This window comes from Phocoena sinus, chromosome 10 (genome assembly GCF_008692025.1).
Source record: "Phocoena sinus isolate mPhoSin1 chromosome 10, mPhoSin1.pri, whole genome shotgun sequence".
In the NCBI taxonomy this organism is placed as follows: Eukaryota; Metazoa; Chordata; class Mammalia; order Artiodactyla; family Phocoenidae; genus Phocoena; species Phocoena sinus.
This window is the reverse complement of record NC_045772.1, coordinates 60,103,983-60,128,763: the sequence shown is the minus strand read 5'-3', so window position 1 is coordinate 60,128,763 and position 24,781 is coordinate 60,103,983. Positions and strand designations below refer to the sequence as shown.

At 51.3% G+C, this 24,781-nt stretch overlaps 1 protein-coding gene across 2 annotated transcripts; it reads right to left on the bottom strand.

Annotated features, from left to right (window-relative positions):
• Positions 1 to 486: 486 nt before the first annotated feature.
• PPP1R1A (protein phosphatase 1 regulatory inhibitor subunit 1A) lies at positions 487 to 8,102 on the bottom strand. Of its 2 annotated transcripts, none has more exons than XM_032646825.1 (7): positions 7,949 to 8,102; positions 4,357 to 4,417; positions 3,311 to 3,348; positions 2,912 to 2,945; positions 2,164 to 2,319; positions 1,166 to 1,272; positions 487 to 618 (listed from the first exon to the last, which is right to left on the bottom strand). In XM_032646825.1, the coding sequence occupies exons 1-7, from the start codon at positions 8,030 to 8,032 to the stop codon at positions 613 to 615; spliced, it is 486 nt and encodes a 161-aa protein (XP_032502716.1). In that variant the 5' UTR covers positions 8,033 to 8,102; the 3' UTR covers positions 487 to 612. The 2 variants fall into 2 exon arrangements, with proteins under 2 accessions (XP_032502716.1, XP_032502715.1); XM_032646824.1 differs by having other exon boundaries at positions 2,912 to 2,975; positions 7,949 to 8,099.
• Positions 8,103 to 24,781: the final 16,679 nt, after the last annotated feature.

The window sequence follows — 24,781 nt, the reverse complement described above, 5'->3', positions numbered from 1 at the left end:
GCTGGAGAGGGAACACATCCTGAAGCTTGGGAATCACTGAGGCTTGGAGGGCAGGCAGGGAGGCATCCACGCAACGCCCCGCCTCTTTCCCATGGGCCAAGTGCCAGGGTGCAGTTCCCGGCTTTGTTCAGCAGATGGCGCCCACAGCAGCGTCGCAGCCATACGGGCCTTAGGGCTCCAAGGCCTCAGCGCAGCCCTGCCAGGTGGTTGTATCTTTTCCTCAATATGAAGAGAGCCTGGGGCCATCCTTCTTTCTTGGTACCCCGGAAGTCAGTCCTCCTACCTATCTGACCCTCAGCTCTCTTCCCCCAGCAAGTCAGGGCAAGGCTGGGGAAAAACTCCTCCTTTCTCAAGGCTCCTGCCCAGCTTCCTTATTTCCTCCTTCCTGGAGGCAGCTGGGCAAGAGGGAGGGGGGCTATAGAGAGGGCAGGACAAGACGGGAGGGAGAAAAGATTCTCCAAGTTGGGAAAGAAGGAGACCACCAAGGACTTAACACTAAATTTATCACTTTTAAAAACAAGATATTTTCCCCAAAAGTGAGGAAATAAGAAACAAATCCAGTGTCCGTGCATTCCCAACTGCAGTCTTGATTCCAAGATACCTCCTTCACTCTCAGACCTGTTGTGAGGGAAGCAGGTAGAAAGAGAAGGTGAGTGAGAGGCCTGAGGTCCTCTTGTCCCCTCCCCTGCTGGTGTACCCAACCATCCCGTTAGGCATCTAACTCCTAATGTCTGACTCCAGTCCCTGGCCCCGTGTCCAGTCTACACAGGGGAGGGGAGACTGTAAAATCAGAGCTCACAGGGTTATTTCATCAGTGTCTCCACTCCAGGCAGGACCACTGCTTACCAGCCTGGACAGGTGAGGATCTCCCTTTGGGTTCCAAATGCCCTTTATCAGAAAAGCCATGGTCTACTTCCATCACCCATTCCAGGAGCCAGAAATCCTCAGACAGCATCTAACCTTACTGCCTCCTGCTGCACTTTTATCCTGTTTCTCTTTGTCTGTCCTTCTGGGGAGATGCAAATCCTCTGGCCACAGACGACAGCTTTTCAGTGACTGAAGCTGGTCCTTTGTCCCCCTTTTCCTTGACTCCAGATCTTAGCCGTCCCCCTCCCCACACAGCCTGCTCTCCTGCAGACTGGGCAGCCCAGCCCTGGGGTCTTACCGAACTGGCTCCCTTGGAATCCAATGGTGGTCTATGGGTTGAGGGTTCCTCTGTGCTGGGTTTCTCACTGCCCCTCTCCTGAGTGTTAGGGATGGATTCTGCAGGCTCTGAGGAGGGAGAACAGGTGGTGGGAGGGACAGGTAGTATTCATGAGGGCTTGGAGAGAGGCAGCTGCTTCTACTCACCCTAGCCCATACTTCAACGAGCCCTGAGAAGAGCCCAAGACCAAGCGGAAGGCAATGGGGCAGGACCAACAGGGTTTTCTCTGGTCACAATGACTACTTAGGTTCACTAGTTTTTAAAAAATCTACAATCGGAAATCGAAAAAAAAAAAAACCCTCTAAAAAAAAGCTTAAAATTTGGGGTATGATCTCAAAGTGTGGCTAAATCTGACCTGAACAGAGATGAGCTTTTGATAGCCTATTTAACCCACTTCATGTGACCACTCATTTCCCTGCAGAAATCTTCATGTGTTTGATTACAGGGGGCTCTGCTGGGGGTATTATGGAACATATGGTGTATATACCGTGTCACCTTCATAAAACTGGAAACATTCTGACTTCCGGCCCACATCTGGGATAAGGACTCGTGGACAGGCAGGGTCCATTGCTTGCATACTTTGTGTTCACTGCTGGGCTAAGGACCAGTCTCACTGAATTTTCACACACAACCCAAGGCAATAGGCGCCATCATTATCACTTTACTGATTGAGGTTAAGCTGCTCAAGACCTCTGGGCTGATAAAGTGGCAGAGCCAGGATTCCAGCCCCTGAAGGCTGCTCCCATGCCAGCGGGCTCCCCCGATACAATAGGGAGCTCTGAAGTCCAAGTTGGGAGGGGATGGTGTCATTCAGTAAAGAAAGATGAAGAGACGCAAACACACGCCGTCCATGCAAAGATCCGTACTCTCAAGACAGTTTCTGGCTACTGCTAGGCCCCTCCCTACAACGGGGAAGGCTGGCCTCCCCTGGGGTTGGTCCCTCCCCAGCCTGAACGTACTGTGTGCTTTCCCAGAGGTGCCCAGCCACGACTCCGCTGCTGTGTCTCCGATCCCAGGTGGGCAGGACTCCTGTGTCCCTGTGCTCTCGGCGGCTCCTTCAGGCTCCTCTCCCTCCTGCTGTTGCCCCAGGTGATGTTCGACCATCATCTGGAGCTCTGAGGGCAAACAGAAAGGGAGAGAGCATTGGACGTGACTGCCCAGCCTCCTCCATGGACCCTCAGATGTGACAGCCCCACTAGAGGGTCAGCACACACTGCCCGTGTGGCTTGACTTTCCCTTCTGAGATTGAACAAGGAGGGACATCTGCTGTACAATAAGGAGGGACTAAAGTTAGACAATAAAATGTACTTTTTTGAAAGGTAAGGGAGGGGAAAGGAAGAGCCTTTAAGATCAAAAGAGGCTCCTGATTTGCTGGGATACCTGGTCTCCTTTGGGGTCAGGAGAAAAGACTCAATTTAGATTCAAGAAATATTTGAGTACCTCCTCTGTGCTGTGCACTATGCCGGGTGAGTTCACATACTTTATTTAACTGCCAAAGTGAGGTAGTATTCAGGGCCCCTGTAGGTTAAGCAGGTTCTCCAAGGCCACCCAGCTAGTGGGTGGCAGAGCTGGAATGCAGCCCCGGGTGGTCCAGCAACAACTCTCCTTTAATAAAGGCAGATGTAATGACTTCCCAAGGATTCCTTCCAAACGGGTCATCCTGGCCACTGCTCAGCATCAGGCATAGCGGGGAGGGGTCTTCCGAACCTTTCATTGTGGGTGTGGTCCTCATCACCTTCTTCTGTTGCCGTGGAGACATGGACAAAGTGGACTGTGAAGGGCACAGAGCACAGGTGGGCGTCCGCCCTTCTCGCCCTCCTCCCTGCCGTGCCACGCTGTGGGACTGGAGACTCGGGGTAGGTGTGGGCTTCAGCAAGTGGGGGAAGAAAACTCCTGCTTCCTCGGCCCCCACCCCTATGATGGTGAGCAAGGAGACCGTGTATGGGAGAACGTAGAGGACCATGTGTGTACATCCACTCAAGAACATTTTGGGGGGGGGTACAAGAAAGAGGGAGACAAAAGGTCCTAAGAGGGGGGGTTGAGGAATAATCTTCTAATGGGTCTGGGGGTTCTCTGTGCTGGGCTGAGCGGGAGGGGCCAGCTCACCTTGAGATGCGGGTTGGGGACCCGGTCTTCATCCACCTCTGAGGGAAGGAGGGAAAGGAGAAAGTGATGAGGATGGGAAACCCAGGGGGTCCCGCAGACTGACTTCCCAAGGGGAAGAGCCTCTGCAATCACCTCCTTCCTGATCCGTCCCTCACATCTCTCCCTAGGAAGCTGGCCCTGACTGTGGCTGTCCCCAGCCTCTTCCCTCCAGCTCCCTCCTGCTCTGCTGGCTGGCTTTACCTCCTCCTGCTTCTAGTCCTGTCCTTGCCTCTGTGGTCAGTCTGCATCTACATCCTTGCCTCAGACCTGGAGGTTCTCGAAGGCAGGCTTTGTGGTCCTTTTGTCCTTTTCCTCCCTGTCTCCTTCCAATCAGCCCCCCACCCCCGATCCAGAACTGAAACATGCCTAGGAGGGAACACCGGAGAGAGAACAGCAAACTTATCCTGTGCAGGGCCCAGGACAGTCTTTTTTAGTAGTTGGAGGAAAGTTGGAGACTCAGGTTTCCTGAATTCCAGTCCGGCTTATTAGCATCACTACCTCGCTTCCACTCTCTCGCCAGCACCCCTGACATTCTCTGAGACCTTGTTCTCTCCCCAGACCTTGATGGAGACACTGGTGACCAGAATGCCAGCTGCTCCCTGAGCTGTTTCTAACCTTCCCCTTCCCCTCTGGGGGCCATGAGAATAGCTGATGGCGGCGGTCCCTCCCCCTCACAGCTGTCACCGCCTCTGGCGGTGGGGGCAGCAGCCTCTCAGTTGCTGGAGAAACCTGGAAGGCTGTTGCCACAGCAACCAACACTCCGTTGACCACCCCAACTCCTGGGGGGCTTAGGAACCAGGTTGTCTTCCCCGCTTCCTAGCACTGCTCTGTCTTTCCAAAGCGGAGGAAATCCCCCTGCTAACCCAGCCACCGCTTCCCTGTCTCCAGGACTGAGGAGACCGCGGGCTCCTCAGATGTGCCCTCCTGTCTAGCACCCACCTTCTCTCACTGGGACCCAGCTGTCTTCAGCAGCCCCTACTCCCTTCAGCGACCCATCCTGGGGTTACCTGGGGATGACTGGTCACTGGTCAGCACGAGGGTGGCAGGGGTGGGGCGGCGCCTCCGGATCTGAGGGAAGAGGTCAAGTACACGTGGAAGCATCACAGCCCCGCGCACACTCAGTAACATAATGCAGGCCGCCCACTTAGCACACCTCCAAAAGTGCCACGTTACACTGAACCCACGGTCTCCGGGTGGACGTTCTTGGGCCCATCCCTCTGCCCTGGGGACCCAGAAGACCACCTCCACTCCCTGCTTCTCCCAACCCCCTTTCTGTCTCCGCATCTCCCCGGGTCCTGGCCCCAGCTCTCCATCTCAGCAGCTATATCTGCGCTAGTGCATCGATTTCTGGCCTGCTCTCCTTCCGTCCATCCTGGATCAATGGTCAGAAATAACCCGAGAGGGCACAAAACTTTCCCCTTAGTCTCCCAGACCACTCCCCAAATGGACATAAACCTGTGGTGGGCCAGCACCTGCGGAGAGCGCCCCTCGATCCTCACCCAGCCTGGGAGGACAGCACAGAGAAGGTGGGTCTGAACGTGCCTTCACCTGGCCCATGCCCCTCCCCCCCTCATCTCCTCCCTATCCTTGTACACACTGCCTTTCTGATTTGTCAGGAAATACGGCCTAGAGAAATCCTTGTCATGGTAAATATAATATGAGGAGAAGCGTGAGGCAGGACCCTGGTCAGGGACTAAAGCTAAACTGAAAAATCTTATCCTGGGCTCTGGGGTCCGATTCTAAGAAAGTAACAGATAAGAGCGGATTCACTGCTGGGCCTCTGAGCCCCCTTTCCCCGCCTCTGTTCTTTTGTCTTGCTGCCAATAAAGTTGACTGTTGTTGAAGTCAGTCCAAGGACTCTTGGGACATGTAGTTTTTTCCGTTTCTCTGGAGGCTTGAAAGTGAAGGGTACCGTGGGGTTGGAGTCCCTGCGGCTCCCTCCAGGGCAGAAAGTGGGTATCAGCCCTAGCTGGGGGCAGGGTTAATCTGAGAGAAGAACACCTCAAAGAAGAAATGGGTACATAGAATGTGGGTAGGTTGGGGTAGGGACTGTTTTCTTAGGAGAATCCAGCAGTATCTGTTTTTGGTGGCATTTCAAGGTCCCTGGCAATACCAGTTCTGTGTGTGTGTTTGTGTGTGCATACAAGCACGCACAGCATAGACATTATCTGTGAGTCCGTCGCTGGCTATTCCTGGTGCAAACGTGCTGGGGGCCAGCAGGTGGGCAAGTGTGTTTCGTGCATGTGGGGTGAGGCCATCCTTCTCCTAAGAGAGGACTCCTCTCTATTTCTTTCCTGCCTTGGGGGAGGGGAGCTGAGAGAGGGAGAGGGTGCGGTGGGGGTGGGGATTAATGGGGGTTGGGAGCCTGAGAAGGAGTCTGCAAGTTTGACAGAAAGGACCTCTGAGAGGGCAGCAGGGCTCTGTGATCTTGGAGAGGTCCCTTAACCAATGTCCTTGCCTTGGACAAGATTTCTAAGCACTCAGAGTCCTTGAGAATTTTGATGTCCTACAGCAGGAGGCAGTAAAGTTAGACTTCCTGAAGTACCTCCCAGGCACCTGGACTACTAGCAAATGAGTAGGCGGTCTCTTATTTTCCATGCCCCGATCACAAATCCTAGTTCTCAAGGACACTTGGTGCCTTTGCCTCTGATTTCTTTCCAAACCAGTTATGCCAAGGACCTGGTAGCTGTGGGCACCCCTCCATCCCCTGCCACTCTGTGCTCCATAACTCAGAGTTTCCAACCCCTGCCGCCCTCTCATGTCACTCTGGGTTAGGTGTTCCTGCCAAGCCTGGAACTTTTTGCCTACACACTTGGGTAACACGGCAAGGGGGGGTTGAAGTTAGACTGCAGGTAGAATTTCAGGCTGAGCAGACACAGATTTCTGAAGACGAGAGAAAAGCAGGCTGAAGTCCCGGCTCTTTTTCCCTCTGGCTCTATAGCACTGCCTCATTCTCCTCCCCTGCTCCCCAGAACCCTGGGCCAGCTGGCCTGCCCTCTCCCAACACACACCTACACCTGCCACATCTAACGCCAGACAGAGGCAGGCGTCAGGCAGTGAGCACTGGCTGTGCCAGTGGAAGGCATCTCTGCTTGGAACCTCACCCCTGAGCCCGTAGCTCACACTCCTGGGCCCTTTTCCCTGGGTCTGAGGTTATCTTAGCCGGCCCCCTGCCTCTAGGCATAATAGCCTTTTTCCTGACCCCAAGGGGACGCTCCCCATGCTCCTGGCTCTCCGCCCTCCTCATCCTCAGGAGGTTTGCAGTCCTACCACCCTCCCTCCTACTGTCACACCTTAGAGGTCTGGAGATCCGGTTCCCCCCACAGGCCAGGGAGAGGATGGAGACACAGGTCCCTAACCCCTCCCCACACTTTGGGAAGCTAACGTTATAGGGAGCGCGTGTGTACCCAACCTTTCCCTTCACATCAGACCTTATTCCACCAAACAGCTGGGGCAGCAGAAAGAACACTCTCTCCAGCCCATCCCAAGAGGTCAGAGTTTTCTCAGGTGGGGAGGCCCAGCCAGAGCCCTGGCAGCCGGTTGGGGGAAACAGAGAAGTGACCTTGTGGGAAATGGATAGTCTTTAGGAACAGGGATGTCTAGGCAAATGGATAGAGAACCCGAAAAGAGATGGAGCAATGAGCAAACGAGCAAATACTTGGCAAATGGGCGGTAGTAGCGACCGCGGGTGGTCACCGTCTCCACGCACAGGCTCACTCTCCCTGATACACACACTTGCTCACACAGTCTCATACACTGCCGCCTCTGCCAGGCTGCTCGGAGCTAAAAATAGGCCAGGCCCGGAGGCTGGGCCAGGGCCCTGGACTCCCACCCCTTGAGCCCAGCCCAGAACAGTGCTTCTCCCTTGCCCACGCCCAGCTAGGACCCCAGCCCCGAGAAAGCCCTCGTTTCGCGCTCCCCAGGGCCATTCTCTCCATGCCCTCCCCTTCCCGCCGCCCCCCCACCCCGCCCCATTACCGATCCAAAGGGCAGGAGACGGGAATAAGGACCCAGTGTCCAGACCCGAAGAGCGCGGAGTCAGCCTGCAGACACGACCACTCCTCTCCCCCAAGCCCCAGCCCTCGCAGTTTTCCTCAGCCCTTCTTGTCCTCACCCTCTGGGGTCCGGCAGGGTCGCCCCCAATTAAGAGCTGGGGGGGCTCTTTCTCCTCTTTCAACTCCCTCCATTACCTGCCCTCTCCCTTAGGCCCTCCGACACCTTTGGGCGCCCCTTCCGAGCTCAGAAACTCTGGCGGGGTGTTGACTGGGTGGGGGATGAAAGACTGGCGAAGGGGGGAGGGTCGTGTCCTCAGGCAAGCCCCCTCCCCCAGGGCTGGGGAAGCAGGGAGCGACTCTCGCGGGGACCGGCTTCGAGGGCAGGCTCTCGTCCTTCAGTCCGTCTCGAAGAAGCACAGACGGGGAGATGGGGTTTCCACGGTGGGGGAGGGGAGAGAAGACCCCCACCCCCCGCAAACAGCGCGCCGGCGCTCGCAGGGGCGCACCGCCAAGGGAGGACTGAGCGGGGGTCTCGGATCGCACAGTCCAGGGGTCCCTCGTCCTCTGTGGGGCGAGTTCCCAGCCGCCCCGCCCCGCTCCGCACCTGCTCCGACGCCTCGGGGTCAAGGTGCGGCTCTAGCAGCGGGACGGTGAACTGGATCTTCCGGGGGCTGTGGTCTTGCTCCATGGCTGGGGCGGCGGCCGCTGGGCCGGCGGCGGCGGCGGCGGCGGCGGGCGGGCAGGCGGCGTACTCGGGGCTGGGGCGGGAGCGCTCCCTCTTCGCTCCGCTCCGGCCCGGCCCCAGCCGGGCGCGCTTGGCTCTCGGCTCCCGGCTCAGCGCTCCCGGCTCGCGGCCCCGGGGACTCCGCGGCCGCCGATTGGCTCGGCACCCGCCCCTCCCGGCCCCCTCCCCTTCCCCACGCCCGGAGCCTTAACCCCGTGGTGGCTGCGCCACCGGCTGGCGGGGGTCACCGCCCCGCTGGCGGGCGAACCTGAGTCCCGGTCGCAGTGGACACAGACCGGATGGGTATGCGGGGATCCTTAGAGTTCTGGGCGGGGAGTGGAGGTGGGGAGTGGCCACGAAGAACTTCTCCAGGCTGGGGCAGAATTGAGGGGCTGGGAATGTGGAGGGGCGCTGCCAGAGAGGAGGCTGCAAACGCTAGAGGAAGATTTCCTTTCTGATCTTAAAGGGGTCGCCTCATAGAGAAAAGAAAGAAAGGGGATCTAGACTTGCAGCAGGAGGGATTAAAGTTAGACCAGGAGAAAGACTTTCCACTGAGAGGAGACTGCTAGAGCGGAGGTGGAAACTTGGAGGGGAGGCGTGGGGTCTGGGCACAGGTCTGGGTTCACTGTGCAGCGAGAGGGGGAACCGAAGACCTTAGAGGGTATCCAGAGCCTCTGTCTTGAAGTGCTGATGGCAGTGGGTGGAGGGCTCAGGGAGCAGGACCATCTGGGACTCAGCAGAAGGAGAAGCGGGTGTGGGGAGCCAGTAATGCTTGTGAAATAGGTTTCTCTTCTTGCTTGCTAAATTCTGGGGACGTAAAGCAGGTGAAAGGCCTGCCAGGGGAGAACCCTCCCCGGGGATGGAGAGGGAAACACCTTTGGTGGGGTGGCTTGTTTATAGATGGGGTTGGTTTCCAGTTCCACTATTGGCAGAATAATGAAAAGGATCTGCTGTAACTGAAAGGATGGAGGTGAGACTACTAGTTTGGTGTAGGACCAAGATGTCAATACTACTGAATGAGGGAGATAGGATATTCACCGGAGCTGGTGGGCACTCTGCCAGGGGCTGGGGGCCACTGGGTAGAGGGAGGAGAGGTGCTGGGCGCTGAGGAGGGCAGGGCTGGATGCATCTTTGGGGGAGGGAGTTCTGAGGGAGGGGCGGGGCAGAGGCCGGGGCCAGAGATCTGTTTCTTTAGTCTTAAACTGAGCAACTGGTACGTTCAGTACAGATTGATGCCTGGCTCTCTGGGAACCCTGGGATCATCCTCTCCTCTGAGTGGTCAGCCTAAATCCTCAGTTGCCTCCTTTTCCAGGCAGCCCTTCCCTGGCCTGGATTTCACATTGCCCCTTTCCATCTTACCTCCCCAAATAACCTCCCCTGCCCTTCCCCCTAACCATATCCCTTTACACAAAACAGGTCTGGCTCACTTTTCTCAGGGCAAGGCTGGGGCTATAGGCACCCAGTGGGCCAGCCAGACCTCTATCTGCTGTTAATTCTCTCCTGTTTTGCTGTCGCTTGGACTCCAGAAATGACCCCCTACACCCAGCCTACACATGCATGGTCCCTTTGTGCTCTCTTTGAGGTAGCGGGGCCAGTCTGGATAACAGCTGGTTGGATCCTCACATTCCTCCCTTCCAGTTGATTCCCTCCCCGCAGGTGACATTGGAAGGAGGGTGTGTGAAGGCACTGAAGCCAAGAAGTTAAGGCTAGGGTGGGGGACAAGGGGGCCCAATAGGACCCAGGTGCTCTCTCTGGCTTTCCCTCCGCTCACCCATCTCCTAACTACACATACACAGAGCAAGGTCCAAGGTGTCCTTTAAATAGGTGACTTGTCCCTCCCCTACACCATTCCACCAGGACCCTGGAACCTGGAACTTGAAGCCAGGACTCCCACACCCCCGTCTCTGGGGACTCAGATGCCCCTCGCTGAGGCTTGATTTCCACATTTGTAAAATGGGCAGAATTGTCCCTACCTGATAAGGTTCAGTATCATAGGAGGTAAGGCACCTGGCACATAGAAGGCCCTCAATTAATTGATAGCTGCTGTTATTATTGTCGCGTTATCTCCTGGCAGGACAGCAGAGTTAGGGGAGTCACCTGTCCAGGTTCTCAAAAGAAGACCCTCCACACCCACCCCAGTCACCCACTTTGCCGTATTCCCTTCAAACTTGGGTTTGGTCATGGAAATTCCTCCCAAAGCCTCACATCCACACTTCCGTTTCCCTTCTCAAGCTCCAGATTCTCAGACTCCCTTCCGCTGAAAGCTCCAGGTCAGGAGAGGGCCCAGAGCGCTCAGGCTTTGGAGAGATGGCTGATGGGGGCTGTGTAGGACAAGGGTTCCTGGGAGCAGCCAGCGCTGGGGTAGAGGCAGAGGAGGGGAGAGAGCGGGGAGGGAAGACAGGCAGCTCCTGCTTCTGGCAGGAGCGTGGGTGTGGGTGGGCAAAACGTTTATGGATAGCGGGGAGGGGAGTGCGGCTGGCTGCAGCCGCTGGTCCTGGGGTTGCTACACAAGTTGGAAGGGGTCTGTCTGTGAAGGCCTGTGATGTCGTTTTGACCTTTCTTATGCCCGGAGCTGGGTGGGTGACTGTGGTGTCTGTTGGGCTTGTGGGTGGAAGAAGACGTGGGTCGCTTGCACATGAGGCTGGGAGTTGCAATGCCTGCTCTTGGAGCCCTTCGTAGAATGAGTAAGAGCAGAGCCTGCCCCGTCCCTGGCTTGCACGTGTCTGTGCAAGGTGTGCTTGTGTGTGTGCAAGCGTTCACATGCCTGCCGCAGTCCCGGCCCCACCGGCGGAGCAGCAGCTGTTCCACGTGGTGTACTTCTGGGTCCATGAAATATTTAAGGTTACAGGGATGTGACTCGGTGATGCAATTGCTTCACAGCTCCCGCCCGCCCCTACCCTCCAAGCTGGACTCTGGCTTAATGTGGCGGCTCTTTGTGGCTCTCAGCATTTCTGCTTTTATTTGTCTGTCATCCTCACCCCCCACTAACCTTCTCCTGCGTTAATTTACTAATCCCCACACCCAACCAGGAATTATGACTAGAACCCAGGAGGCCAAGCCCTTACCTCTATCTTTGCGTCTCCCTGCTGGTCAGTGGCAGGGCTAAACTCCTGCCTGTTGAAAACATGATGTCAAATAAAATTCAAAAAACAAAAAAGAAAACATGGTGCATGCGTACTTCCCACGCATTCGGCTCTGAGGACGTTATACTCCCAAAGGAGTAATGACCTATCCAAGTGGTCCCCTGCGAAGCCATATGTTCCTACCAATTTGCCGCAGTTTCTCAAACATTTCTGGAAACTTCTTTGGAATCATCTCAGAACTGGTGACATCTGCTCTGAAAAATCCTTACTGGGGAGCAAATCTTTGTCCTTTGGGGTGGCTTTGCTCTTCCGGAAACGAGTGAGAGTCTATAGGGGTTGTGCCTTGTGAAGAAGGAGGGAAACCAGGTGAGGAGCAGAACTGGATCTAGAACTGAGGTGCGGGTATCCTGCAGTGAGGCTGTCTGCCCCCTGGGGCTCCAAAGCCCACCTAGAAGCCATGCCTGCAAGAGAAGTTTCCAGAACTTCTTGTGAGCCCCAGCAGCACCGTTGGAGTAGATGTGTGGCCTCTCAGGGTATGACTTGGAAGGCCCAGCCTTCTCCAGCTGCATGAGTCTTGGTTTGCCTGCAAAAAAACCGATTGTTGCGATTCTGCCAGGCTTGGGTGCACACCCCCTTGCAGATGGCACTGTTGGGAATGGGGCCAGAGCTGGTGATTCAAATCGAGGGGATGCTCATTTCCAAAATGCTTTGCCTCTTCTTGAACCACAAACTGGTAGAGGTGGAAGAGACGTAAAGATCAGTCAACCCAACCTCCTTGAGCTAGAGAGGGGAAACTGTGGCCGAGAGAGAGGAAGCAGCTCTCCCAAGGACTTGAACCCATGCCAATGCTTTCCCCAATAAGCCAGATTTGGAGGCAACGGCTGAACCTGAAGCAGGTGCATAGACCAGAGGACCTCTTGAAATGCATTTTAACCCTGTGATCATCGCTAGTCTAGAAGACCCAATCCCTCGCCTTCCACCCCAGCTCTCTAACATGTTGAATTTACACTTCCAACCAATCTTTATCAGGTATTCATATGTGCCAGGCATTGTGCTAAGCACTGGGGATACAGTGGAGCACAGAACAAGTATAGTCTCTGTCCACTGGCATCTTACAGCCTAGCAGGGCTCCGGGTGGAGTAGGGTAACTAGGTAATTATAAATGACAAATACTGTAAAGTGAAAGTACAAGAACGAGGTGCATCAGGGAAGGAGGAAGGTCAATGACCTCTGATTGCTCGGATAACCGTCTCCTGGGTTCAAATCTTAGCTCTGCCACTTTGGGCAAGATGTTTAACTTCCCTGAACCTTGGTTTCTTTATCTGTAACTAACAGGTATCTCTATTATCCTAGTGAGGGTGGGGTAAGGTGATGTCCACAGAGTGCCGAGCTCAGTGCCTGGCGCCCATCCAGCTCTTGTGAAAGGAACGTGAGTAAGGAGGAGATCATCTTAACTAATGTTTTCTCCTTTGACTCTGGAAAAGGCAGGGATGAAGAAATGGGAGCTTCAAAACTTTCAGAATTGGGAGGGGGTCTGCAGAACACCCCCTGCCCCTTTTTAGCCAGACCTTGCTCTTCCCACCCTTGCCTGGTCAGCTGTTCTTGATGGCCAGCTGTGTCCTCACCAGCACGGATCATCACCCTGCCCTGCTAATTAACACCCGCCCTGTTAATGATTAAATCTACTGACTTTGACTTGGGGGTGGGATGGAAAATTCCCCAGCCACAGGATGGGACTGAGGTAGGTTACTGGGAGTAGGAGGGAAGGGCCCCCTGGGCTCTAGGTGCGCTGTTGATGGTAGGTGGCCGGGGAGCGGATGCCTGGTTTTCTCCCGGTGGCCGCTCAGCAGGGGAGTGTGGTTGGAGAAGGGTCATTTGAAAGTCACAGCCCATCCTCCTCCCGCACTCCTACCAAGCTTGGCGGAGGGCACTGGGCCCCAGCCCAAGCCTTGGCATTCCTCTTGCTGGGGGTTGGCCATTGAATACCGCTATAGCCGGAAGGACAGGGGGAGATGGTGTATTAGTTCCTAGGGCTGCTGTAACAAAGTACCACTAACTGGGTGCCTTAAAACAATAGGGCATTATTCTCTTACAGCTCTGGAGGCTAGGAGTCTGAAATCAAGGTGTCAGCAGGGCCACGCTCCCTCGGACGGCTCTAGGGCACAATCCTTCCTTCTCTCTCAGCTTCCGATGGCTCCAGGTGTTCCTGGGTTTGTGGCAGCATAACTCCAGTCTCTGCCTCTGTCTTCACATGGCTTTCTTCCCTCTTGTGTGCTCTCTGTGTCCTCTCTCCTCTTCCTGTAAAGACATCAGTCATTGGATTTAGCACCCACCCTAAATCCAGGATAATTTCATCTCAAGATCCTTAATTAATTACATCTGCAAAGACTCTATTTCCAAATAAGGTCACATTCTGAGGTTCTGGGTGGACGTGAATTTTTTGGAGACACTCTTCGGCCCGCTACAGGTAGTGAGACTGCCTGGCAGTTCGGTGAGGCGGTGAGTACTCTAGAAGGCTGCGCCAGGGCTGGTACAGGAGACCAAGGCTCTGGGTACGCCCCCCTCCCCCAGAAGTAGAGGAAGTGCTCAGGACCCGTAGGTGGGGTTGGACTGGGTCTCAAGTGGCCTAGAAAGAAAGGCTACTGGTGGTACAGAGGCAAAGGGTTGGGAATAGGGCTGTTCTAGATTGGAGTCAAGAAGGCTGAGGGGACTTTGAAGGGAAAACCCTGGGTCCCTGTAATTTAGTCCCATTGGAGGGGAGAGTGTAACTCCCATTACATTAAACATTGTATATCGTACATATTCTGTATTGTATACTGTACATGTTATTGTGTTATTATATACTATCTATTATATGACAACCACAACTTTTCATGTAATAAAAGAATGAAGTTGCATTCTGATTACCTGATAAGTTTGATTTCATGATGCAATCCTTTATACTTTATTGGGCCAGTGGGCAGAGAGAATTTATTCTCTTGCTCCTGGGAGAAAACCCAGGAAATCTTCTTAACTATTCTGCTCACTCTTAGATAAGAGACAGGCTCAATTCAGAGATTAGAATGACCGGCCAAAGTGTGAACCAAAACCTAAAACTGTTTATTTTTTGGCTTGCTGTTCTAGTCCTTTTTTTTTTTGAAGTCTAGTTGATTTACAATATTGCATTAGTTTCAGGTGTACAGCATAGTGATTCAGTTTTGTTTCTTGTTTTTCTGTTTTTACAGATTACATTCGATTACAGGTTATTACAAGATACTGGACATAATTCCCTGTGCTATACAGTGCGTCCTTGTTGCTTATCTAGTTTATGTAGAGCAGTGTGTATCCGTTAATCCCATACTGCTAATTTCCCCTCCCCACCCAGCCCTGCCCGGTGCGGGTGGTGCAGAGCAGACAGGAAGGGGTAGGTGCGTTTTTTACACCCTTTGGCACTCAGCCTCCTCCTCCATCAGCTGACAGTGGCCTCGCCCTTCCTCTCTGATGTTCTCTGGTGACCATTCTCTCCTGGGTGCTCTCCTGGCTCCTCAGAGCTTTGCCGTCAGCTCTGCTTACCTGTGTTTCCTTATCCTAGAAACTTGAGCCTCCTTCCTCAGCTGCTGGGGTCTCTTTGTCCCTTGAGGAAGCCCTACTGGACAGTACCCAAGATGCATGCATGGGGATACACCTGTTTCTCCTCCAGGACCCATAGTTGGTTCTTCCTTTGCCAGGCAAACTCTGGGAGCCCAGGCTGTCCCAGAGCGTCAGCTCAGCCAGCCTGCCTACACGCGGTTCCCTGGTGCTTGTCTCTCCTTCTAAACTTCTGGGAGGCATCCAGCCCCCAGGACATGCTGCTCCCCACTCTAGGGGCCACATATTCAGCTCTTGGGGTAACCCGTGCCAGCATCCACTAGGTTTGCTGCAAGGGGGTAGGTTCCCTTCCCTTCCTTGGGAGAGAGGGGATGGGGCTCACAGCACAGCTCCCTCCATGCATTTCCTCCTTGCAAAATCCTCCCTTTGTTACTGGATGCAATGGGTCCATCTCTTGGGGTGCTTAGCCAATGAACACGCCAAGTACTTTTGATTAAAGCAGAAACATTTATTACTTGTGACAAGTAGGGAGATAGCTCTCAAAGCCTTATCTCCCAAAACATCAGGATCAGGGAAGTTTTAAGCTAAAGGTGCACGCATATTCATGAACGGTCGAGTGTGATCTTCCACGTAGAGGTGGAGCTCCAGACGCGCTTGTGCAGTATGACACGTTCAAACATATGTTGTGCGTTCCAAAATGGTGGCAGTCCCTGCCCTTGGAGTGGAGATTTTAGCATTGACGTGAGGCAAAGGGCACTCTAGGCTGACAAAATCCAGGCACCTCGTTGAGTGAAGTCACGAGGGTCAGCAAAGGTCAGTATTGTCATTCCCTGGGCTCCAGTGATTCTGGTGGTTGGGTGGTTGAGGGCTTTGGATCCTACAGAACAGCTCAAGAATGTGCTTCAGGCTGACCTTTGAAAGAGAACTGGGTGTCTTTAAGGCTGATTTATTATCTTTGCTATGGTCACTTCATTTTCTGATAATAGTTTCTGCATTCTTTTTTCTTTTTAAAATAATTAATTATTGAGACTGATTCTTTCCACATGAAGACCTAGAAGGCCATAGTTCACCTTTCTCCGAATCATCAGTAAAGAGAACAGAGAGGGGTTCTGAAATGTTTGCTCTGGTTCTGAACGTAAGCTTGTCCAGGGCGTGTTAATGCTTTCTCTTATTGCCTGGTACTCTACTTCTGCAAGATATGACATACTTTGGTTTAACCCCATCCCTTCCTTGTCACTGTCTCGCTAATACCTTCTCTCTCTATAATGATGCCTTTCTGTCTCCTTGATCTGGCTGAGGGGGTCAGAAACTAGTTCTTAAACACTTCTTTTGAAATTCTTCCTATGATGATTTGGTGCCTCTCTTTGAAACTCCATCTATTGTATCTTCAACTGGTGCCCAGTTGAAATTCTAATTTTAATATTCTGTTACAAAAGCATCTGGGACAGTTACGATTGTGTCGGGAGAGAGAGGCATCAGGTTTTAAATTCATACCAGCATCTTCTCTGTGTGGGGAACGAGAGGACGTCAAGTGAACGGCCCTGAGGTGGAACGGCCACCAGAGGGCAGCAGATCCTGCTTCAAACCCTGTTTCCTTCCTTGGACTCATTGGAGCTGGATTGTTTTATTCAACTCCCAGAGACCAGGTGGCGCCCAGGTGCTGGGTCACGTGGAGGGGCTGAGCTCTCCCGGTATCTCAACCGGCTCTTCAATGTTGATCCTGCTTTCTGACTTTCTGCAGTCTAACCGCCATTCTTCCAGTTGAAGGATCAAAGATGTCAGTCAGCATTTGGCAGTAACAGCCAGTTACTAAACACCTACACCGTAATGGGCTTGGACATTAAAGTCACACTTTCTGCGCTTCCCTGGTGGCGCAGTGGTTAAGAATCCACCTGCCAATGCAGGGGACACGGGTTCGAGCCCTGGTCCGGGAAGATCCCACATGCCGCGGAACAACTAAGCCCATGCTCCATAACTGCTCAGATCTGCCCTCTGGACCCTGCGGGCCACAGCTACTGAGGCCCGTGTGCCTAGGGCCCGTGATCCACAACAAGAGAAGCCACTGCAATGAGAAGCCCGCGCACCGCAACGAAGAGTGGCCCCCGCTCGCTGCAACTAGAGAAAGCCCGTGCGCAGCAACGAAGACCCAGCGCAGCCAAAAATAAATAAATAAAGACGCATTTTCTGCCCTGGAGAAGCCTAACCAGTGCTGTGAACACATGTGATGGATTGCAAAATAGCAACTTCTGCTGCAGAGGCAGGAAAAAGGGCTTTGCATCAAACCCCTAGAACCAGAGAGCAGGCTGATGGTTGCCGGGGAGTGGGGGTGGGGAAAATGGGTGAAGGGGGTCAAAAGGTGCAAACTTCCAGTTATAAGATAAATAAGTTCTGGGGATGTAACATACAGCATGGTGACTATAGTTATACTGTATTGTGTATTTACAAGTTGCTAAGAGAGTTGATCTTAGAAGTTATCACACAACACGATTGTAACTATGTGAGGTGATGGACATGCTAACTAAACTTATTGTGGTAATTACTTCACAAAATATACATATATCAAATCATTACATTGTACACCTTAAATTCATAAAGTGTTGTGTGTCAGTTATATCTCAATAAAGCCGAAAAAAGAAGCAATCAGGGCTTTGGGAGCACTGAGGAAGGGACAGGAGCTGGAGAAGGCTTCGTGGAGGAGGGGGAGGGGAGTTGGGTTTGTTTAAGGATGAGCAGGACTTTGGGAAGTTGGGAAGAAGAGGCGTGAGCTAAGGGGGAGCCGGATGGACAAATCCTGGGGGACAAGGAAGTTGACAGGTGATAAGGGAGGTGAGAGTTAGCAGAAACTCGAGGGTTGTCAGGGCTGCGTTTGAGGACTGAAGGGAGACTGGGGCCCAGTGGGGGAACTTTGGGAAGGCTCCATTTTCTGCTGTCCCAGAAGCAGAGCTTCCTTTTCCATTCTCCAGTCTCCAGGAAGAGGGTCTGAGCCTAGATGACGCGAGGATTTTACTGAACTTGGAAGTTATCCGAGAAAATGGGGAGATGGGCGCCTTGAGCTTCTCAGAGAAGAAACGCTTGAAGGATTTGGTGTTGTCTAGCCAGGATTAAAGACGACTCTGTTAGGGATGGGTGATCTTGCATAACAGGAGAAGTGAGGGCATGGGCTTTGGTTGGAGTCAGACGGGTCTTGGAACAAATCCTGATTCTTCCAATACCTGGGTGACCCTGGGCTGATGGCTTTACTTCTCAAGTTTATTCCTAATCCCCAGAATGGGAATAATAATTCCTACATGCTAGGGATGCTGCAAGGGCTGAATGAGATAATATACATAAAATACTTAGCGCAGTGCCTGGTAACCATTCATCAAATGGAAGCATTTATTATTAGAATAATTGCCTTCATATGTTTAAAGGCTGTCACATGGGCACAACCAGCTCATCTGTGCTGGTCCACCAGACTGAACTAGCAATGCTGGTGTGAAGGAGACAGATTTGGCCTGGCTGTGAGGAAGAACCTCTTATAATCAGTGCTGCCCAAGCCTGGAAAAGGCTGCATTATGTGTAAGGAGAGCTCGGTCTCTGAAGTACCCAGAGGCTGTCTGGAAGCTCCTTACATTAGGCCCAAAGCTGGACCTTTAATGACTCTTCCTAACTCAGTTCTCTGGGATCCTGGGTTGTTCTGAAACTGTGCATCAGTGTCTATGAGTGGAAGATTCTGTGATTTCCCTTGGAGGAGAAGGGCCCCTGGAACAGGGGAGATGGAACTGGCAGTGGAGAGAACCAGCGTCTGTCCTGGTCCAAGGCCAGATGACCGGAGGCCTTAGCTTTCCTCTCTCCTTGGGTGAGGGAGTGCAAGCAGGAAGCTCTGTGGAGGTTGCCCTGTCCCTCCTCTTCCCTCCACGTGATGGAGTTCCATATTCTGTGTAGGAAGTCTGGGAGTGGTGGGGAATATTCTTTTTAAAGACACTTCTCTCAACCCCAATAAAAGAAATTCCCAATTCAGGGGTCCCGCTCCCTGTGCATGTGTTGAGAAGCCCTTTCCGAGACACAACCTCAGGCTTCCGCAGTGCAGTGCCTGAACCTCTGATGCTGTACCTTGTTCTCTGGGAATGTGGTCTCCTCATCTCTGCATAAACCCTGTAGAGGCTGGGGAAGAGAGCACTGGGCCTTTGAGCAAAGGCTTCTCAGCCCTTCCCAGGATCTTTTCTTCCCACCACTCCGACGAAGGGAGACCCTTTTCTGCTGCCCCCTCCCTGTGCCCCTTTGCTCCCTTCTTCCGCAGGGGGTGGGCATCTGAGTGAACCCTTCTCGTTTCTCTCTGTCCCTTACTTGCTCCTTCCTAGGAAAGGAGTAGCTAATTTCACCATTCATTCATTCCTTCATTCAATTCACCCATGAATTCAATTGGACTTCATTCATTGAACTCTGTTTGCCCAGTTATTATTGTTCAAGGCACCAGGGAGAAAATGGTGAATACTAATGATTGGCAAGTTCCCAGGTTTCATGGAGCTCACATTTTTCTGAGGTAGAAAGGATATACACAAGTAAACAAGTGTATAAATAAGATAATTTCAGACCATGGTAAGTGCAATGAGGGAATAAAGAGAGTGAGGTGACGGAAGTAACGGATGGGAAGGGAGGTGGAGCTAAGCGCTGAATGGGGTGGCCAGGGAAGCTCTCTCTGAAAAGAGACATTTGAGCTGAGACCTGAAGGATGGGCGGGAGTCAGCTAAGCAAAGAGCAAGAGGAACGGCGTTCTAGCAGAGGGAACAGCCCTGAGGAGGAAAGCCCTGGGCTGGGAAAGACGCTGTGTGTCCCAGGATCATGAAGGATGCCAGCGTGGCCATGAGGTACTGAGCAGGAGAGTGGAATGTGAGAGGTTGGGGGGATATAGGCGGGAACATGTCGGCCCTGGGAAAGGGGTTGGATTCTACATGATGTGCAACTGGAAAATACCTAAGGGTTTAAGCAGCAGACTGGCTGACGTGATATGATATACACCTTAAAAATATCACTTGGGGCTTCCCTGGTGGCGCAGTGGTTGAGAGTCTGCCTGCCGATGCAGGGGACACGGGTTCGTGCCCCGGTCCGGGAAGATCCTACATGCCGCGGAGTGGCTGGGCCCATGAGCCATGGCCGCTGAGCCTGTGCGTCCGGAGCCTGTGTTCCGCAACAGGAGAGGCCACAACAGTGAGAGGCCCACGTACTGAAAGAAAGAAAAAAAAAAAAAATATGTATCACTTGTCTAAATGCTGAATGGAGGGTGGTTTGGAAGGGGTAGGAGTAGAGGCAGAGGGCACTGCAGACATCTGAGTGATGAATCATGGTGGTGGAACTAGGGAGACGGGAGAGAGGGAGGAAGTCAAGTATATTCTGGAGATAGAGTTCAAGGCCTTATTAATGTGGGCGTTGAGGGAAAAGCACAAGTCAAGACTGACTCAGATTTTTGGCTTGAATAATTGATTATGTGGAGGATATATTTAGTGAGCTAGCAAGATGAAGTGGACAAGTATATTAAGATATTAGTTCAGATGCCGTAATAAGGTCGTAATACTGCAGCTTTAACAGAAGTTAAACAGGGGTACTAGGGTGGCTCCACGATATTCAAGACTCAGGCTTTTTCTATTTTGCAACTTTTTAAAAATTAATTAATTATTTTGTTTATTTATTTTTGGCTGCGTTGGGTCTTCGTTGCTACTCACTGGCTTTCTCTAGTCGTGGCGAGCGAGGGCTACTCTTCGTTGCGGGGCACGGGCTTCTCATTGCGGTGGCTTCTCTTGTTGTGGAGCACGGGCTCTAGGCATGGGAGTTCAGTATTTGTGGCACGTGGGCTCAGTAGTTGTGGAGCACAGACTTAGTTGCTCTGCAGCATGTGGGATCTTTCAGACCAGGGATCAAACCTGTGTCCCGTGCATTGGCAGGTGGATTCTTAACCACTGTGCCACAAGGGAAGTCCCACAACATTTTTTTACCATGTGGCTTCCATTTAGTGGCCTACAATGGCTGCTACAGCTCCCACCTCTTCATCTCATTCCCATCAGTGGGAAGGGGAGCAAAGAGAAGGGGAGGACACACTCCTCTTCTATCAAGGATCTCGCACATAACTGCCCTTATCGTATTTTCTCATATCCTACTGGCCACAGTCTAGTCACATGGCCATATCTAGCTGCAAGGAATCCTGGGAAATGTAGTCATTAGTTACATGGAAACAATAGCAGAGTCAGTAGATTGGAGGTCCGGACAAGGTGAAAGAGTTGTTACAGCTGGACTTCTAGAGCAAAGGAGATGAAAGGTCAGGAGGTTGTAGACGGAGGATGGGATTCCTGAACTGGAGATTTAGGAGGTTACTGGAGCAAAGAGTAGGCTGAGGTACAAAAGTCAAGGGCTGAGAAGCCAGAGTGGATGAGAGGTCATCTGTGTGAATGTTGAACATCAGGAATGGTGAGAGGAGCAGGTGGGGAGAGGAAGGCCAAGTGCTGAGGTTGTCAGTCAATGAGGGGCAGTGGGGTAGAAGCAGAGATGGGGAGCAAGGAGGACGTCCCTTCCCACCTTCTGGCTCTGAGGTTAATGGCAGTAAGGGAGACAGCGGCTTCCACTTGGGAGTCTTGTAGACGCTGTGGGATTCTTAGGAAATCTTAAAATGTCACTTAAGATCAGGCACTTGAGAGAACATTCAAAACAAGACATTGGCTCAAGGAGTTTGCTGATCACAGATCAGCAATTCTAGAGGGCGCAGGAAAAGGGTTTGGGAGAGAGAGGCAGAGGACTGGGTTGGATTAGGGACAGACAGAGTCAAATGGAGATGGGAGTCTGGATAATAGCGTCCCGGAAGCTATGGTTTTGTTCCAGTGATGACTGAGGAAAACAGAACAGGCTTGACAAGAGTGACTCAGTTGATCATCTTCCTCTAAGAGCACTTGGGATAGGATAAAGACCTGAGTATCTAGCTGGATGGTTGGGGCCTCTGGTTGGAGTAACCAATTCCTGTGGTGCCAAGAACTAAGGGGTGTGAGTAGTGGCCAATCCCATAGGAGCAGGAGATATGTGGTAGCAGAGTAATGGCCCCCAAAGATGTCCATGTCAAAAAAACCCCCAAACAAACCCAAAAAACAACCCAGGGGGCTTCCCTGGTGGTCTAGTGGTTAAGACTTCCACTGCAGGGGGTGCGGGTTCAACTCCCCAGTCGGGGAGTAGCACATGCCATGCAGTGAGGCCAAAAAAAACCCCCAGAAAAACAAAAAACAAAAAACAAAAAAACCTCAAAGATGTCCATGTCCTAATCCTCAGAGCCTGTGAATATATTAGATTATGTGGCAAAGGGGAAATAAGGATTTGGATGGAATTAACGTTGCTGATCAACTGGTTTAAAATAGGGAGATTACCCTAGATTATCTGGTTTAGTCCAATGAAATCTCAAGGATCCTTAAGCATGGAAGAGTGATCCAGAAGAGAGAAACAGATTGATAGCAAAGTGAGAACCTGGATGGATGTTGCTGGGTTTGAAAGTGAGAGAATGGGGCCATGAGCCAAGGACTGTGGGTGATCTCTAGAAGCTGAAAAGGTTATAAAAATGGATTCTCCCCTAGAGCCTTCAAAAAGGAGTGTGCTCCTGCGGACATCTTGATTTTAGCCTAAGTGAGACCCATCTTAGACTTCTGAACTCCAGAACTACAAGATAATAAATTTGTGTTGTTTTAAGCCAGTACATTTGTGGTCATTTGTAATTAGAAATTGTAACTAGAAAACTAATACAACTCCCTCACACCATACACAAAAATAAACTCAAAATGGCTTAAAGACTTAAATATAAGACATGACACCATAAAACTCCTAGAAGAGAACATAGGGAAAACACCCTCTGACATAAATCGTAGCAACGTTTACTCAGGTCAGTCTCCCAAGGCCATAGAAATAAAAGCAAAATACGAACAAACAAACAAGAAAACCCAAACCAAATGGGACCTAATCAAACGTATAAACTTTTCCATAGCAAAGGGAACTGTAAACAAAACGAAAAGACAACTTATGGAATGGGAGAAAATATTTGCAAATGATGCGACTGACAAGGGCTTAATTTCCAAAATGTGCCAACAGTTCGTACAAGTCAATAACAAAAAAAAACTAACAACCCAATCAAAAAATGGGCAGAAGACCTAAATGGACATTTCTCCAAAGAAGACATACAGATGGCCAGGAGGCACATGAAAAGATGTTCAACATCACTAATTATTAGAGAAATGTGAATCAAAACTACAATGAGGTATCACCTTACATCGCTCAGAATGGCCATCATTAAAAAGTCTATAAATGACAAATGCTGGAGAGGGTGTGAAGAAAAGGGAACCCTCCTACACTGTTGGTGGGAATGTACAATAAGTTGGAAAATGGTATGGAAAATGGTATGGCGATTTCTTAAAAAATTAAAAATAGAGCTACCATACGATCTAGCAATCCCGCTCCTGGGCGTACATCCAGAGAAAACTCTAATTCAAAAAGATACATGCACCCCACTGTTTATAGCAGCACTATTTACAATAGCCAAGACATGGAAGCAACCTAAATGTCCATGGCCAGATGAAGAGATAAAGATGTGGTATATATATATATATATATATATATATATATATATATACACAATGGAATATTAGCCATAAAAAAGAATGAAATAATGCCATTTGCAGCAACATGGATGGACCTAGTGAAGTCAGAAAGAGAAAGACAAATACCATATGGTATCACTTACATGTGGAATCTAAAATACGATACAAATGGACTTATTTACAAAACAGAAGCAGATTCACAGACATAGAAAACAAATTTATGGTTACTAAAGCAGAAAGCGGATGGGGGAGGGATAAATTAGGATTTGGGGATTAGCAGATACAAACTACTATATATAAAATAGATAAACAAGGTCCTACTGTATAGCACACGGAACTATATTCAACATCCTGTGAAAAACTATAATGGTTTGCTGTACGCCAGAAACTGAAACTAGTACAACATTGTAAATCAACTATACTTCAATTACAAAAAAAGAAAAGTATTACAAGATGAAAGTGTCTCCTATTCTGGGTGACTGCTGGGCGAGATGCTATGGCAGCTGGCGAGGCAGAACACTTCTTGGACCATGTTTCACCAGGAAGTGGAGCTAATGCATGAACGGGAATGTTCCCAAATAGCATTGCCTCCTTCTCTGCTACCCTCTCCTGACGCAAACATACACACTTGGACAGGCTTCCCCTCCCCTCCTCTCCGCTGGGGGATGTCTGCTGTTTCCCTCTCTGTTTAGTGGCAGGCAGGCAGAGAGGAGACCCCTTTTGGACTCGTGTCTCAATTGTATTCTCCAGCTCAGCTTGCCAGGGAGGTCAGAGTGCTGTGGGTTGTCTGGAGCTGGTCTCGTCCTTAATAAAACTGATACTTTGTCTCATTTTTGCCCTCTGTTCTCTGGGCGCTTTCTCCACTGGCCGGATTCAGAGGTGTGGAGGGATGACACCAGGGTGGGCCCTTCTGGAGCCTTGATGATAAAATCAAGGACTAGCCTTGGGGGACACAGTACAGTGGATTTTAAAAGGCAAAAGCCTCTGAAGTTACCTCTGACCTGCAGCCTTATAGGTACAGTTGAAGGCGGAATGAAATTACCCCAGTTCCACGTGGGTACAGAGCACAAGACTTAAATTTTGGCTTTAGATTATTTGTGCTAATCTTTAGTAAGTGAGGCTATAGGTTGGCTGTCCCAGATCCTGACTGTCTACTTTGTTATGAACTTCACTTAGGGCCACAGAAGGAGCCATAGAGGGATTTTATTTATGGACTGTCCATAGGTTCCTAGAATTATTTCCTGCTGCACAGTCTCAAGTTGGCTTGGGGTTGTACCTTTATAAATCAAGCCCTGCCTATTTGAGAAGTTGTGTATTTCAGACGCCCGCTGTGGGATTAACCACAGAGGTGTGGTGGACTTCATACCAATAAAAAGGACCAGGACCCCTTAAATGGAGGAAATGCCAATGTGCGTGAAAGTGGAGAAAACTCAATTTGGAATTATCGCAAACCTGAAAGGTAAGAG

What these genes read in the sequence shown, in the direction of transcription:
- PPP1R1A (XM_032646824.1), bottom strand. Translation starts at nt 8,032, where the DNA reads ATGGAGCAAGACCACAGCCCCCGGAAGATCCAGTTCACCGTCCCGCTG. An exon ending in TCCCCAACCCGCATCTCAAG is followed by an intron (nt 2,976 to 3,310) that starts GTGAGCTGGCCC and finishes TGCCCTTCACAG; the next exon opens with TCCACTTTGTCCATGTCTCC. An exon ending in CACCTCTGGGAAAGCACACA is followed by an intron (nt 1,273 to 2,163) that starts GTACGTTCAGGC and finishes CTCCCTCCTCAG; the next exon opens with AGCCTGCAGAATCCATCCCT.